Source organism: Cynocephalus volans, chromosome 4, assembly GCF_027409185.1.
Source record: "Cynocephalus volans isolate mCynVol1 chromosome 4, mCynVol1.pri, whole genome shotgun sequence".
Taxonomy (NCBI): Eukaryota; Metazoa; Chordata; class Mammalia; order Dermoptera; family Cynocephalidae; genus Cynocephalus; species Cynocephalus volans.
This window is the reverse complement of record NC_084463.1, coordinates 14884790-14901579: the sequence shown is the minus strand read 5'-3', so window position 1 is coordinate 14901579 and position 16790 is coordinate 14884790. Positions and strand designations below refer to the sequence as shown.

Sequence of the window (16790 nt, the reverse complement as noted above, 5' to 3'; positions counted from 1 at the left end):
TAAGGTCACCCTGGGCTGGGAGTTCAGGCCAAGGCAATGCTCTGTGCAATGCAGGCAGCAGTGAGCCCAGCTCCTATCTCCATCCTCAACACCTCCTCTTCTGGCCCCCACTCCCCACAGCTCACCCCATGACCCAAGCTGGACCAAGACACTGCCCCTATCAAGCCAGTCCACCTCCTGGGGCCCCTGAAGCCAACCCTACCTCCCTAGCCACAATCTGCAGTTGTGCTGGCCCCAGCAAAGAGATTTCCCACCCTAATAAGGTACCGTTTCTATCTGGGAAACACAGCACCACCTACCTCTGAAGCCCCTAGGGTCAGGCTGAGATTCTGAGCCACGCAGGTACCTACCATCCAGCTGGGGTCCCAGAGAGTTCCAGGGACCCGGACTGTGGACACTAGAACCTTACAAGACACACCGCATTCTTTCTCTCAGATACACACAAGAACTTGCTCAGTCACGCTGACACCCTCTCAGCTGTGCACACTCTGAATCACACAAACACCCTCACAAACACAAGTCTCTCACGTTTATTATGCACACAGCCCCCCAGTCTCCAACCCCTTTCTTATTTACACACTCACTCAGGCATAGCTATCCTTTCACTCAGTCCCTGGAGAGATTCTGAAACAAAAAGATTTGTAAAGATTATTCCTCTTTAGAGAAATAATCAGGCAAAATTTCCACCCTTGCTGAACAGCTCACTCACTACCCCACCCAGCCACACTGCCATACTACACACATGCACACATTTACACGCTTACATGTGCACACGCGTCTTAGTCCCCTTCTGAAGGAAAAAGGAAGAACCACATAGGGTCAAATGCAAAATGAAGGGAGGCTTTAAAAAAATCTCCTCAGGAAGTGATTCATCCATCTGGAAACTGTGATGGCCAGCTGGATAGACCCAGGCAGACCCAAAGGATGCTGGCCAGTGAGAAATAGGGCAGGAGGCAGAGACAAAGAAGTGGGAAGCTAGAAGCCTTCACTGCTGCTCTCCTACCTTTAGGGTTTATTAGCCAAGATCTTTATCAGTTTTATAATGGAGAAATGCTGGAGGCTTCACTCTCAGGTTACAGAAGGAATAACTGGGTGACAGGGGAAGAGACTCAGTGTTCTGGGTCCCAGAGAGAGGCAGCTGGATAACCTAGGAGTCCTGGCTCCCCAGCCACACTCCTCTGCTGGCCTCACGCAAGCCCCTACCCTCCAACGAGGGGCTTACGGAATGAACAAGACTTGGAGACAGACAAGGGCTGGCAGTGAATGCTAGGCGTGGATGGGGACCTACTGTCTAGACAGCCTGGGCCCTGAGCTGTGTGGCTTTCTGGGTCCTCCCCTACTTAGTCCCCTCCCAGATCTTTCATGTGGTCTAGCGCTGTGATCTCAGGGTGGAGCAGACTAGACCCAGATTGAGATTCCTCCTCATTTATTTGGTCCTATTCCTAGCTCCACCCCTTGCTCTGTAGAGAAGAGGGCAGCGTGGGATGTGCCAAGATGCCTGGGTAGAGGGGGTGGAACCAAATCTTCCTGGCTCCCTCACTTCATGCTCCCATGTTCATAGCTCTATGGTAAAGATTGGCATCTGCTCTCTGACTGCCTCCCCACTCCCCTGGCCCGGGCATATTCCTGCAAGAAGAGCCTGTCGCTGACATCTCTGATTTCATGAAGTGTGTCTCTCCAAGTTGCCTATGGCTAGGCACAGTGCCCAGAATGATGTATCGAAGTCCTGGCCCAGCCAGAGCAGATTCCTTGTTATTCCCAGGGTAGCACTCTGTTTTTCAATTTTTTTTTTTTTTTTTTTTTTTTTCCAGCTGGCTGGTTCAGGGATCTGAACCCATGACCTTGGTGTTATAAGTCTGCACTCTGACCAGCCCTCTTTTTCAAAGAGGAGGGTCCCCACTACAAGGCCAGATTACAGGAATAAGACAGAGAAAATTATCTTCTTGTACACATGCCCACAGACAGGCATGTGGCCAGCGAGTTCTCATATACACACATAGGAGTACACACACAGACATTTTGGTACCATCAGTCCTGAGTTAACCCCTGCCGCCCACTCAAACACACTGATCCATAAACATAAAGAAAGACACAAACACAGAGATGCACAAGCCCAGAGTCACAAACACATCCAGAGACATGTAAACATACTCCAGTTACACAGACACACAGAGATAGCACATGTACCCTTGAGCCACCCAGTTTCCAAGGAAACGCACTCCCAAGAATGTCCGGAGTGGGGCCAGGCAGGGCTGAGCTTGGTGCCTTGCTCCAGAGATGAGACAAGGAAACCCTCAGCTCCTGGAGCCCAAGGGAGGGGGAGGACTGGGGAGAAGAACACCCATTCCTTTGTGCCTCTGCCTACCCCTCCACAGGCTGCCAAGCTTCTGAGACAGGCAAGCCCAGACAAGAAGGCTCTGGGGCTAGGGGAAGAAAAAGGGAAGGGGGTTTAGGGTCAGAAGAGAGTGGGAGGGTACATACTTGGCAGGGTGGGCTTGTGGCTGGGGAAGGGGAGGTCACTGGGGCCACAGGAAATGCTTAAGAATTCCATCTTGGCCCCAGGCCCTCCCTCTTCTCAGGAAGCTAAATGATGCCCTGGGAAGATCAGACAAGAGAGGCCTACAGAGCATTTGTTCCTCCACCCTACTCACAACATGCAGGGTAAGAATGTTCTCGCCTGTGAAAGTGGTGGGATTTGGGGCTGGGGGAGTAAGGGCTGGGCCTTCTTTGAACTTGACCCTGCCTCCCTTTATGCTCTATTATCTCACCTCCAAGCACCCATACCTTGGAAAAGATGCTCTCTCTGAGACGGAAGAGGATTGTCAGGAACCAGATGGCATGATAGCCAAAGCTCCAATTTAGGGGGGTTGCTCATCTCATTCAGAATCAGATGCCTCGGGCCGGCCCTGTGGCTCACTTGGGAGAGTGTGGGGCTGATAACACCAAGGCCACGGGTTCGGGTCCCTATATAGTGATGGCCAGTTAGCTCACTTGGGAGAGTGTGGTGCTGACAACACCAAGTCGAGGGTTAAGATCCCCTTACCAGTCATCTTTAAAAAAAAAAAAAAAAAGAATCAGATGCCTCGAAGTCCCAGAGAAGGCAAGGGCCTGCCTGCTGCTGCTGGCGGACCTGCTTCCCAGGAATCAGTGGTCCACGCCCTGCCCATACTCAAGGGCAGGAAGAAAGGAGTCTGGCAAGGTCAGATCTCCTGGATCAGCTAGTATTCAAAGGCCCCAAGGGGTCTGAACAGAGGAGAGAGGGAGACAGTGGAGTGAGTAGGATTTCCACTGCAAAGGGGATTTAGCCAGGAAGAGTCCCCAGAAAAAAAAAATGCCAGGCCATCAGTCTTCCTGCTCAGAGCCAGGCTTAGTCCAAAGCTCCCATCCTCATGTTAACCCCACTTCTAAACCCCCACCCAAATCTGCTTTTCTCATTCCCCTAACCTGATGATTCACTGTATGAATTGATGCTTGAAACCCTGCTTCCAGGGTGAACACACCTGGTCTGTCAAAGTGCCACCTGGGCCAACCCCTTACCTCCCTGGTAATCGTAGTAATTAGGGACTCCATTTTTACAGCTACCTTACACAACAGAGTGGCCTGTTGCTTTGGGAAACAGCATATTCATGACCCAAAAGCTACTGTTAACTGTCTTGCAGTGGGAGCAGGCATGTCCTCAGATTTTGCTATCAGAGTTTGCGCTTGCCCCATCCCCATCAGGGGGTGTTGTTCTCCTCTCCAGCTTGGCATCATTGAAGAATGCTACTGATACCCTCTTGTTGCTGCTCCAATTGCTTTTCCCCAACAATGCTAACAACCACATCACAGCCCAGGCCCTCTGATAGCAGGAATCAGAACCTCTTCTCTCCTCATGGTGTGGGGAGGCTGGGTGTGAGTGACCAGAGAAGAAAAGCAGGTTGAAGACAGTCTGGGTGCTGGAGGGGTTTGGAATGTTGTTTAGGCACATCCAGATGCACCTGAGCACACCACCCCCAGTATGGCCACTCAGGCAGTTCCCATGGCAACCACCACAGCAGGCTTCCCCTGTACCTAAGAAGCACAGGCTTTTAAACAGACTGCCCCTCTGTTTGGGAGAATCAAACCTTACCCTGAGTGAGCCGGGTGGGCTGCCGGATAGGGAGCCCATCAATAGTGCAGACATTGCCACAAGGGTAGAGGGTGAGGGTGCCCCGTAGGTTCTCGATGTAGCAGTGCTCTGGAGCCAGGCCTGGACCCTGCAGTGAGATGTCCCTGGCTGCAGAGCCAATCACCGTTCTCCCTGGAGACAGGAGGCAAACTGAGTCAGAGAGGTTGTCCAGGCTGAGGAGGTAGGGACGGGACAAGGAGGGCACAGTGGAAGTACATTTCTACCTCCTACTCCAGAAAGAATCCCTGCTTACCACTAGCCACCACTATTGGGCCCCTAAGCCTGGTTGAGACAGTAAGTGATAGAAGCTCTTCTCAAACAGAAAAAACTCTGCCTGAGAATGTAAAGGCCCAGAGATCACAGCAGGACCCAGATAGAACAAAGACAGGGGACAGATAGAGCAAAGAAAGATAGAGCAAAGAAAGGGGACCTCTTTTCTGCAGACCTTCCCTTGGTCCTCGCAACTGCTTCTCCCTATGTCCTTTTGTCCTTTTCTCCCTCATCCCACTCCCCCCATTTTTCTTCTAAATCTCCCTCTCTCCTTCTTCTCTTGCTCCCTTCTGCCACCTGCAACCCACCCCCTCCCTCACTCCTTCTCTCTTCAGTACACCCTCTCCCTCCACAACTTCTGCAGGAGCAGACCCTCCCCCGGCAGAGCCCCTGGGACTGGTATTTGGAGAATGCGGGGAATGTAGCATCACCCAGGCAACAAGTGCAGCCAGGAGAGGACAGAGGAAAGGCAGAAGCTGAAAGGTAAAGGGGGCCATGCCAGGGCCTTATCTTGGGAGACCTTGACCCCACTACCATCTATCCATTCTCCACCAATACAGTCTCCCATGCCAGGCATTGCTGTGGACTGGGGCCCCTTTTCTTCTTGGTCACACTGGTTGCTAAGAGCAATGTGCTCTCCTGTTTCTCTCAGTGCTCTCCTCCTTGTTTCTAAGCTGATTTTTAATCCCAGTCATGGAGCCAGATTATCTACCAAAGAAGGTAGGCAGTCTGGGAGACAGAGACCAGAGAAGCAAGTTGGTGGGGTGGGGAGGTGAGCATTGCCAGCAGACAGCAGAAGGGCCCCCTACCTACAGGAACTTGGCCCCCAGGGCAGGAACGACTATAAGGATGGAGGGTGGCAGGTGGGACACCCTGTCCATGCTTACCTTCCTCCAACGGCAGGAGTGTGATAGCCGTGCTGAGCCGCCCACTGCCCAGGCTAACCAGATGGGGTTTGTCCGTTTGCACTTTCAGCCCTTTGCCTGTCTCAATCAGGTCCAAGGGACCTTTCTGCAGGTAGTACGGGTGGGGGATGAGCATCATTAGAGACTCCATGCCAGCACCTTACCACTCTAGTCTCAGTCACACCAGCACTCTCACCAGCCCTTGCCACTCTCCAAACGGCTCTGAGGGTGCTGAGAGGCTCAGCACAAAATCTTACACAGAGCATTATTCCACTAAATTGTAATTAGATCTGAATCTAGGCCACTAACTTGTCCCACTGGATTTATCTCAAGTCTTGGCTCAACTGTCCCTTTTGTCTATTAAAACGGAAACAAGGAGAACAAGGTGGAGAGTGGCATTGGGTAAGGAGGAGGGGGTACTGTAGAGAAGGGTAAATCAAGCACCCTGAAGACTTTCCCATGGCTATCCACTTGGTAATTGCTGGTAACCTGCTAAACTAAATTGCAAGGGAGGGTAGAGGCATGGATTGAGGAGTGATACAGCCCAGGGTCAATCTGTAAAGTGCTTTCTGACTTTCAAAGGGTAGTTTCTGGGTGAACCAATTAACCTGATTCAGATAAAGACTGAGCTGTTAATAGGCTTGGGACCTGGGGAAGGGCAGAGAGGAACAGAACTGCTGCTCTCCTTCGGTTGGGACCACAGGTGGATAGAAGAACTGAATCCATCCTCACCAATAGCCCTGCCCCATGGCCCCAACCCCACTCACCTGCATCGTGGCCTGGGTCTTGCATCCAGGGCCTACCTGGTTCCTATTGAGAGCATCCATAGTCCTAGGGCTCCAGAACTCCTGGGGACACAGCAGAAAGCAGGTGAGGTAGGGAGGCCAGGGCAAAAGAGGGAAAGAAATAGGCTCTGTGGCGGGGTTCTCAGGGCAGGGGCAGCATCAGCCACCATCATTCCCAGCATGCTCATGCTGAAGAAAAATGGAGGGAGCTAACGAGTTTGGTGAGGTGCTAGGGGTTTGGGGGGGATGGCAGTGCCCGGTCTCCAGCCACAGCATTGATACCATACCACATCAGTCCTGGCTCTTGCCACTATAAGCACGAACAACCCCAGAGCCCAACGTGTACTTTTGTGCTTTCTTGTCCTATACTACCCAGAACCCAGGTCTTGGCAGTTGAAGACCCTCGGCCGTGTGGAGGCTTAAGCAGGGTGAGAAAAATCCCTTCCAAGGACACTGGTAGCCCCAGGTGGGTGGCAGGGCTGAAACAGAAGCTCCCTCCCCAACCTTTCTGTCTCCTCTTCTCCCTTTGTCTCTTTTCCCAGGGGTCTCAGCAGGATGTTTTCTTAAGGAGACACAAAAGAAAAACTCAGCCATTCCTTCCATCTCTATATGTTTGAACTCCTGCATCCTTTCTTCCCCAGAAAGCAACACAATCAGCTAAAAAAATTTAGTGGTGACTAATACTGGGAATATAGGAGTCTTGGTTTCTTAACTGGCTTGGGGTGAGATAAATTAAAATTAGGGGTGAGATAAATTCCAGGGCCAGAACTTGAATCCCCCACCGCCACCCATTACCACCACCCATCCCTCTCTCCCTGGTTCCTTTTTTGGAACCTGAGAAATGTGAGGAACAACCTTTGTGTACTAATGTGTGCCCACATGCCTATCCGTTGTCCAACTTGCTAAGGTGAGAAACTTCCCATCTGCTGCTGAAATGTTACTGGGGAAAGCTGAGAAGAGTATAGTTGGAGGTAGGGAGGTATATCCAGGAAAGCCGGGTTTCCCTCCACTTTTTCTTCTAGCCATCTACTAGGTGACTTGGAGAGGAAGTGGAGACAGAAACCAGCATTCCAAGGAGTGTCTAACCCTGGCAGCGGATCCCAAGGGCCTCAGCTATGGAGTTACTAAATTTACCCTCCCAGCTTCCACCCTTCCGGGACTGAACTACATCATCTCCGTCACCATTTCCACCCAAGCTAGTGGAAGAGAGGCCAGAACAGAGCCTGGGGCCCACCCCAAGACTGCCTGGGAAGAGGGAAGGCAAAGAACGTTAACCCTCACCAAACCCCAAGCTTGCCAGGCATGTCCCCAGGAGTCCTGGCCATGGGAAGAATTTCCGGGAAAAGATTGCTATATCGCTCCTCAGTCTCAGGGAAATCCCTCAGCAATTTCTGAGAGGTGAGAGGCAAGAGAGTGAGTTGGGAATGGGGGATTTATGTAAAAGAGGGGGTAAGAAAAACAAAATAATAAGTAATGGTGAAGGAAAGGTATCATCCTTTAGTGAAAAGACCTTTAGACTAGGATGCAAGAGCCTTAAATTCTATGCTGACTTTATTATTTTTAGCTGTAAGATCTTGGACATGTTATTTAACTTCTCTGAAAGTCAACTCATTCTTCTATAAAACCAGAATGATAAAAAAAAAAAAAAAAAAGACAGGATCTGAGCTTGCCTGGAGGGAGGGGTGGAATGGAGAGGGACTGTAAATTCACACAATATTGGGGGGGGAGGTGTTGATAGAGATGTTCTAAAATTAAATTGTGATGATGGTTGCACAGCTCGATATAATATACTTTTTGAAAATCATTGCTTAAATGATTAAATTAAATTGGGTAGATTTTATGGTATACAAATTATACCTAATAAAGATGTTAGCTTAAAAAAAAAAGGTCTGGCTGAAGATTCAGTTACTATACTAATTAAACAACTCTGGGAAATGCAAAGCACTATAAAAATACCAGTTATTATTATGAGCTGTGTGACCTCGAACAAGGTACTTCACCTGTATGGGCCTCAGTCTCTTTGTCTGTCAAAATGGAGTATTTGTCACTATCTCCCTGTGAGGCGGCTGTGAGTGTACTCATTTATTTGCACCAAAGAACTTCAAGTGGAGATTAAAATTGTAAAGGAATAAGGTTGATGCGGAACAAGAGTAGAGGAGAGAAGGGAATAAGGAGGTGAAAGGAGAGGTAGAGATAAGGTGAGAGGTGTAGGGAGAAGATAAGAAAAGATGTAGAGATTGGGAGGTGCGAGGCTGTGGCCCCAGCTCGGGAAACCTAATCCAGGTGAGGCAGAAAGAGACACCAGACCAACCTGTCGCAGCACTCGGACGCTGCTTCTACAAAGGGGTCTCGCCGCGGCCGGGAGAGCCGCCGCCTGGGGGCGCCCATTCCTCGGACCCGCACCCTGGCCTGGGCGGCGAAGGACGCTGCGCTGGGGCGCCCCCGCTGGCTGACCCGCTTCCGCCCGACCCGCCCGCTGCTCACCACGGCGCTGTCATTACCCACCCGCCGCCCCGCCCTGGCCTCCACGGCCTTTCCGGGAAACCCCGCCCGCCCCGCGGCCGAAAAAAGGCCCCAGCGACGTGAGTCCGGCTCTCGAGCGAGGAAACGGGCGGTGAGCCCCGGGTCTCGGTCGCCCTCCTCTCCTCGGGGACAGACCCCCGAGCGCCTCCTCGGGAGAAGGGTGGCAGAGGCCTGGGTGCCTGCCTCTGACGAGCCACAGGGAGGGCTCCGCGTGCGGCGACCCCGGCCCGGCCTCCTCGCCCAGCGGGAAGGCGCCGGCACGCGGGACACCCGTCCCCAGCCCTGTCCGCCGAGTGAGGCGCCCAGAGTCACCCCTCGGAGATCTCGGCACCCGAATGAGGGCGGAGGGAGGCCGGGGGGGGGGGAAGAGTCGACGAGCTCTGGCCCCACCAGGCACTGAAGGAGGTCCCGAGCTCCCACCGGGGCCCAAGATGAAAGGTCCAAAGCTAGCTCCCGAGAGAAAGGCCCGGCCCTCCGTGGCGCCACTGCTCGAGGGCTCCCTAGACCCCCACGGGTCACTCTAGGCCTCACCTGTGTCCCGGGGGGCCAACCGAGGACTCGTCCCAGGCGTCGCATGGCCGTGGCCCGAGGGCCGCGGGGCCGAGCCGGGATCCTCTCTGCCAGCCGCCACCTTCGCCTTCCCGGCGCACATCCGCCCTCGAGGAAGGGCCGCCCGCGGAGGAAGGAGTCAGGAAGGGAAGGAAACTGAGGCTGGGAGCCCAGTGGGCGGGACGCCTGGGCGTGGTGGGGACCTGGAGGGAGGGGTTGTCCGAGGGCCTGAGACTGGAGAACTTGAGGTTGAGAAAAATGAGACAGACAGCAAAGGGGGTCTGCGGAGGGATGGGGCGAGGGAAGGGGAGACGCGGACGCTGGGAGGGGAAGGCGAAAGAGGGAGACTGAGGGATGAGGGGTCCTCAAGTGGAGGGGATGACAGAGGGAAGACTGGGGAGGCACTAGGTGGACTGAGGGCACTGGAGGGGGAACTGAGGGGGCGGGAAGATGGGGAGGTGAAGGCAACGAGGGAGACGGGGGCCGACGGGGGCCGCAGAGGTGGAAGAGAGAGGTGGCCGCCAGAGGTTAGGGGAGACAGCGCCAGGGGGAGAGACGCGAGTGTAGCGTGGGGTTGTGTTTTTCGAGGGGAAGGTGCTGGAAAGAGGCAGCTCCCCGGAACCGCAGGGCGCAGTGGGCGCTCCGCAAGGGAGTGGCCCCTCACGTTCCCTCGGCCTGCCCCTCCGCAGGCCGCCCGGGTAGGACAAGGCCGCAGTGTTGGGCCGCCTGCCGCGGCCGCTCCGCCTGCGCCTGCCGGCGGGACAAGCGGCCTTTCTTCGGCGGGGCAGGAAGAAGGAGCCGCTTGTTTGCGCGGCGGGGAAAGGGGGCGGCCCCACAGACACCGACCGCTCCTTCCTGCGAGGCAGCTGCGGGAAGAGGAGCTGAGTGTGTGGGAGGCACGTGTTTGTGAGGGGCCGCGTGTGTCAGTGGGGCTGCGTGTGTCAGTGGGGTGCTTGTGTCCGTGGGACGCGTGTGTCAGTGGGACGCGTGTGTCAGTGGGATGCTTGTGTCAGTGGGACGCGTGTCAGTGGGACGCGTGTGTCAGTGGGGTGCGTGTGTCAGTGGGATGCTTGTGTCAGTGGGGCTGCGTGTGTCAGTGGGGTGCTTGTGTCCGTGGGACGCGTGTGTCAGTGGGACGCGTGTGTCAGTGGGATGCTTGTGTCAGTGGGACGCGTGTCAGTGGGACGCGTGTGTCAGTGGGATGCGTGTGTCAGTGGGATGCTTGTGTCAGTGGGGCTGCGTGTGTCAGTGGGACGCTTGTGTCAGTGGGACGCGTGTGTCAGTGGGATGCGTGTGCCAGTGGGACGCGTGTGTCAGTGGGGCGCGTGTGTCAGTGGGGCGCGTGTCAGTGGGGCGCGTGTCAGTGGGGTGCGTGTGTCCGTGGGGTGCGTGTCAGTGGGGCTGCGTGTCAGTGGGGCGCGTGTGTCAGTGGAGCTGCGTGTGTCAAGTGGAGCTGAGTGTCAGTGGGGCTGCGTGTGAAGGGGGTGCGTGTGTCAGTGGGGCGCGTGTATCAGTGGGGCGCGTGTATCAGTGGGGCTGTGTGTCAGTGGGCTGCGTGTGAGCTGTAAGCAGGGATGCGTGCAGGAGCGGGGCTGCGTGCATGAGCAGGGGCTGTGTGTGTGAGCGGGGCTGCGTGTGTGATTGGGGCTGCGTGCGTGAGCAGGGGCTGCGTGTGTGAGCGGGGCTGCGTGAGCGCTGGGGGCAGCTCCCTGTGAGGCGCGGATGTGAAGTGCGCGTGGAGTATGTGGTGAGGCCTAGGTGTGTGCAAGGGTTGTGCGTGTGTACCGGAGGTGTGATTCCGGGGATGCATGTGTGCGCTGTGTTGTGGAAGGCGGCGAGGGGGGCCGGGGCGCAGCGCGGCTGCCTGACCTGGCGCGGTGAGGAGCTGGTGTTTGTGTGTGACTGCTGCGGGGGTGAGCCCGCCGTCCGCGGTCCGATGAGTCAGCCTCGGGCAGCCTCCGGGACGGCTGAGCTAACGGGTCCAGAATGCAGCCCCGCCCCGGCGCCTGGGTCCTCCGCCGGGCCGCTGGGTCGCGCAGCCAAGTCCCCGCTCACGCCGGTCTCGGCGGAAGCGTCCGCGGGCTCCTCGGCAACCCCGCGCCGGGCGACCCCACCCAGCCTCCCGCCCGCACTTCCCCATCCCGGGGGAGTCCAGATAACTTGGCTCAACCTCCTCTCCCCTCGGGGGAACTCCGCTAGGGATTCGAACTGAGACCGTGCGCGCGCCCGCGGCTCGCTCTTCCACCGTGCCCCATGCGGCCTCCTGGACCCCTGAAGACCTGGGGACTTGGAGTAGTGCCTGGGAGTCCCCAGCCGTGCTTCCCATCTCCTGGACAACCCCAAAGGTCCCTCCCGGAACCCCGTGCCTCCGAGCCGGACCTCGCATCCCTTCCTGTCCACTGAGGCCGCCGGCGGGGGGGACAGGAGAGGAGACGCCCCAGGGAATCCCCCTTCTCCGTAGTCCTGCTGTTGGCGGAGAGGGGAAGTGTGGGGGAGTGGAAGACGAGGACATAATCACACACGCAAGCCACCCGGGACGCAGCGAGTGTCCGCCTCCTACCCGCGGGAGAGCCTTGACAGGGCAAGGCTCAGCGTCCCACCGGGGGTAAAGCGCGAGGGCTCCCTCTGGCGGCGGCGCTGAGAGCTGTTCCGAAGGGCACAAGCAAGCAGGTCACAGGAAAGCGGAGGAGCCGACTCCCCACAAATTCCCTTTCGTCCCCACGCACTCACCTGGGGCGTCCCCTCCTCCCCCACCGGTTTCTTCCGAACTCCCTAGCCCAGAGCTGATTGGAGGGTTCTCGCCAGGCCCCGGGGGTACTTCCCCTTATCCAGTCCCTGTGGCGCAGCGAGTGGGCCCCGCAGGCGTAAGGGGAGGGGGCGTCCTTACCTCGGGGAGGGGAGGAGGACACCGGTCCCTTCGCCCTGCTCGGCAGCGGCGGCTTCAGGCTCCGGAGGACACTGCTGCTTTTCCCTGGGAGCCCGCTGAGTAGGAGGAGAGCGAGCCTGTCCCGCCCCCCCTCCCGCTAGTCCCCGCCCCCACCCCGTCCGGTCCGCCTGCCCAGCCAGAGAAGACTGGAGCCCAAGGTCCCCCACCCACCCTTTCCCACAGCAGCACCTCCCCCCGCTTGCACAGCGCCCGCTTTGTTCATCTCTACAGCTGGGCTCTCCACCACCGCCACCACACACCCCTCCTTTCCACCCTCCCCTTCGGACTCTCCTAGACCACCTCCACCCCTAGGCTTCAATGCTCTGCTGAGATGTTTTTGACATTTTCTTTCTCTCTCCTCCGTGCCCCATGCCTTTTCTTTTTACCTTAGATGCCTGAAACCTCCATTGGCTTCCAGAGAACCTACTAGTCGCAGCCCCTATAGCATGCTCTCAACATCTCCTCCAGAACACCTACCGAGGGTACCCAGGTCTTCCCCCGTCACCCCTTCTCCTCACCCTTCTCACCAAGCCCCATCATGAAGAGCTGTAAATAGGGTTGATAACCCTGCACATGAGGCTTCACAGACTTTCCTAAGGATAGGTATAAGAAGATATGTTAAAGTGTCATACAAACTGTAAAGCACAGGAAAGCTGAATGGAATTATCCTTTGCCCCATGTAGCTCACCCCCACGACAGACCTGCTGGTTTACAGATCAGACTGTAGACATACAGTTGAGCACACCATCCTGTAGGTTGGGTCTCTGTAGGAGCGGGGATTAATAAAGAAAAGGGGGCACTAATCACCTAAAAGCAGCCGAGAAACAGCCTGGTTGAAGTCATTCTCTATCTCAGCTCCCACCCCGAAATCTAACACTGACAGTGGATCCTTAACTTGCAAAGCGAGCTCTTGCCCCTGGAGACTGGCTGGGGAGGCCCTTGGGAGCTGAATTCAACTAGACTGGACCTCTTTAACCTGCACTAGAGGGACCTCCAAGACTCTTCCTCACTGAAAGAAGGAGCGAAAGCCCCCAAATCTGGTCTAAATCTCAGCTGGGTGTAGAGCAAAAAACAATTTGTCCTCTTTGGAATGGACAAACAAATCGTGTTCTGATTCAGTGGCTTTAGTTTGTACCCTCTCTGCCTAACCCAGGTTCAGCAGGGGACTGAACTGCAGGAATCTCTGGTCACTCATTGACAGGGCCAGTATTAGCAGGGGGCCCCCCAAGGCTGGAGGCTGGAGCTGACAGCAGCCAAGCAGTGGACAAGAAGGGGGAGGGGAGAGGGAGCTCTATACTGCTACCCGCTATAGCTAATGGAGGTGGAACAATCAGGTTCCAGCATACTCTGTGGGTACCAGGAAACCCCAGGAATTGGGGCAAACCTCTTACTCTTCCTCGCTTCGTACTGTTTGAAAGTATTTTAATTCTGCCCAATATTCATGAGGCAGATCACAACAGTGATTTTCAGGCTATTCTGGTGCACAAAAAAAAAAAAAGAAAGAAAGAAAGAAAGCACAACTGTTGTATCCCATATGCCAAAACCAAGCATTTGAAAGGAGGGGCTCAGATTGGGGTACCTCAGAGACTTTTCACTCCTCTGTTTCACAACCTGCAGCTCCTCTTTACTGTCTTGGTCAGGAGGAATTTCAGGGCATAATCAAACCTGCCAAAGAGGCAGCTGATGCTGAGGCAGGGGGTTGAAACAGCACCCAACTTCTCTCACTATCCTCCCAACCCAGGGACCAGCTGACCCAATGATAAAGGCTCTGTGCAATGTGTCCTCTCTCCTGCTGTGTCGGGCCTCTGTGTTCCCACAGTTAGAGCACTCAGGGGACTAAAGACCTACCACCCCCACCCCACTCAACATCTGGAGCCCATCAAAAAACTCAGTGCTCTCTCACAGTTACGCAAGAGGTCGAGCAGCTGGGAGCTCAGGAAAGGGGGAGGAAGAGAGGAAAGAAAGCAGAAAACAGCCTTCCAGGCATGCTTCAGACTTTCCAAAGTGGAAGCAGGGGGAGAGGGCAAAGGCTGGGTGTGGAAGGAAGAGTGGATTTTTTAAGGCCCTCTGCACTTGGCTATGGCTTTGCTTTGGCACATTTCCCACTCTGTCCCTCTTTTCAAATTGTACTCCCTCTAGCCCTGGAAAGGTGTTATTGCTCATACAGCAAGCAATCCCAGTGGATAAACACCGTCTCCCATAAAGCTATCCCTTTTTGGCCTCTTTGGATCCCAAACTCAGGCATCATTAGTGTAGGTGTGGTGGCAGTAATGATGCCAAGAAACTCCTTGCTTCATCCAACTTGGGAAAGAGCTCAAAACTTGCTTCAGCAGCTACAAAGGAGCAGAAGCTCTTTTCTCAGCGTGTTTTAGAAGAGCTAATATGCATCCAAGCTGACTGAGAAATTTAGGTAGGACAGAAGACTGGTCTTGTTAATCTCTGTGGCTCAAGACCTTCCTATGAGCTGAAAAGAACAAGGATTCATATGGGCAAAAGAATGGGGAAAAAGACGTGTCCATTTTTCTCATTGCCTTGAATTTGTAATCTCTCTCTTTCAAATAGCCTCTGTCCTGGTTTGGTAATCAACCTGATCACAGAGAATACACCTAGGGGAGCTTTCCAGAATTGGACTAAACCTTAAATAACCACTTACCCCCCTGACCTATGAACAGCAGGGCAAAAAACTTTTCCTTTTCCATTGGTGTGTTAGTCCATTTTCTTTTGTTCATAACAGAATACCTGAAACTGGGTAATCTATAAAGAAACAAAATTTCTTACAGTTTTGGAGGCTGGGAAGTCCAAGGTTGAGAGGCACCTCTGGTGATGGACTTCTTGGTGGGGACTCTCAGCAGTCCTGGGGTGGTACAGGGTATCACATGGTGAGGGGAAATAGCATGCTAATGTGCTCACTTTCTCTCCTTATATAGCAACTACTGCCACTCTGATGATAATCCATTGATCGCTTAACCCATTGATCCATGAGTGGATTAATTCACTCATGAGGGCATAGCCCTCTTGACCAATAACCTCTCAAAGGCCCCCTGCCTTCCAACATTGCCACATTGGGGATCAAGCTTCCACATGAGCTTTGGAGGGGACAAACATTCAGACCATAGCAGTGGGTGATGAGAGGAGTGGCCCAAGCTTCTAAAAACTGCCCGGTAGCTTCACTTCTTGTGTTTCTGAAAGAGTGAACACAACCTGGTTTGGAAAGGCAGTCTAATTTCCCTAAAGACCTAATTTTCCTCCAGCCTCCATATCAATTGCTAACTCCCCAGTGTAAGACGTAAGACTGACACTTGTAGAAATGCTGTCTGCCCTTAAGTAATAGCAACGCACAGCAACCAACCTACTTGTGGATCTTCAGGAGTTTCAAAGAAGCTCTAGAGCTGCAAATATAAATTTACTTCCCAAATGGGACAAGGAGAGGGAATGGGGGTGGGGGGAAGGTGCAATGACAGATGTGCACAGTAAAAAGGAGTCAGTTCTGAGCTTTTGCCTCTGTCTGAGATTCCTCTGAAGCCTGCAAGACGGAAGCCCTATTCCCCACCCTGGAGACCCACGTTCAGTATCACTAGTTGTATGTAGTCATCACTTGTCTAGCTTACAAAAAAAGGCCTTGTAAGAAGGTAGTCTTTGCTTCTAGACTTTAATCTTGAGGATGAGGACTTTTCCTATTTTTCTCCTATCTCCTTCCAATAAGCCCTGCTAGATGTGAACTTTAATAAAAGGCTGTATCAACCCTGGAAATCTCTCAGACCCTACACAGTGTGAACAACTTTAAATTGCAGAGCAGTTTTCCCTGTCAAGAGAAGCATGGGTTGAAATTTGGGGTTTGAAGCTGTGAGTTAATGAACAGCAGATCTTTTTAAAGAACTGCTGGGCCGGCCCGTGGCTCACTCGGGAGAGTGCAGTGCTGATAACACCAAGGCCACGGGTTTGGATCCTGTATAGGGATGGCCGGTTGGCCCACTGGCTGAGCGTGGTGCTGACAACACCAAGCCAAGCGTTGAGATCCCCTTACTGGTCATCTTTTTAAAAAAATAAAATAAAATAAAAAGGAACTGCTGCCCAGAGAAGGTGTGTTTCCTACTTCCTCTAACTGGAATTAATTAATCCAGAGCAGGAACCACAAGCCTCCTACATTAAGTAGAATGCTCAGTCAGATCTAATTATTTTGCTAGTCTCCCTCACAAAAGGCCAACAAAGTCCACTTGATGCTGAAGAGGGATTAGCAGCCAGTCCGGGGGCGGGGGTGTGGCATGGTTTTGGTGTTCACTTCATTAGATTAAGGTTACAGTTTCAAGGAGCCACATCAAGCAACATTAGACCAGATACTTTCTATTTCATTAAGAGATAAACACTCAAAGTCTTGGCTTTCACCATTAAAATAAAAACTTTTTCATTCCATTTATTCATTATGGAGAATAATTAGCCTTCCAAACAACTTGTTGATATCCAACAGTCTTTCCAACTTAAGTTAAAAAGAGGCAGAAGCAAGCAAGAAGCCATTTCTGAAGGAATAATCAACAATTCCCAAGGCGTTTATCACTCATCCCCAGATCAGTTCCTACTGTCTAAGGGGGAAAAGAAGGCTCCAAGTTAGCAACAAATGTTATTCTTTACAGATGAAGCCTCATTTTTCTGACTCTACAACTGCCCCCAATAAAATTAAGACTCCAATT

General features: G+C 53.6%; 1 protein-coding gene across 15 annotated transcripts in view; it reads right to left on the bottom strand.

Annotated features, from left to right (window-relative positions):
• PHLDB1 (pleckstrin homology like domain family B member 1) overlaps positions 1 to 12144 on the bottom strand; it is a 46072-nt gene extending 33928 nt beyond the window's left edge. For 7 of the 15 annotated variants that reach the window (XM_063095814.1, XM_063095816.1, XM_063095815.1 and 4 more), the window contains exons 1-4: positions 9162 to 9363; positions 6090 to 6170; positions 5305 to 5428; positions 4109 to 4279 (exon numbers count right to left, since the gene is read on the bottom strand). In XM_063095814.1, the coding sequence (XP_062951884.1) occupies positions 4109 to 4279; positions 5305 to 5428; positions 6090 to 6170; positions 9162 to 9206 (421 nt within the window). In that variant the 5' untranslated portion in view covers positions 9207 to 9363. Of the gene's footprint in view, positions 1 to 4108; positions 4280 to 5304; positions 5429 to 6089; positions 6171 to 9161; positions 9620 to 12066 lie in introns of those variants that run through there. The other 8 variants (XM_063095808.1, XM_063095810.1, XM_063095812.1 and 5 more) reach the window with 5 other exon arrangements.
• Positions 12145 to 16790: the final 4646 nt, after the last annotated feature.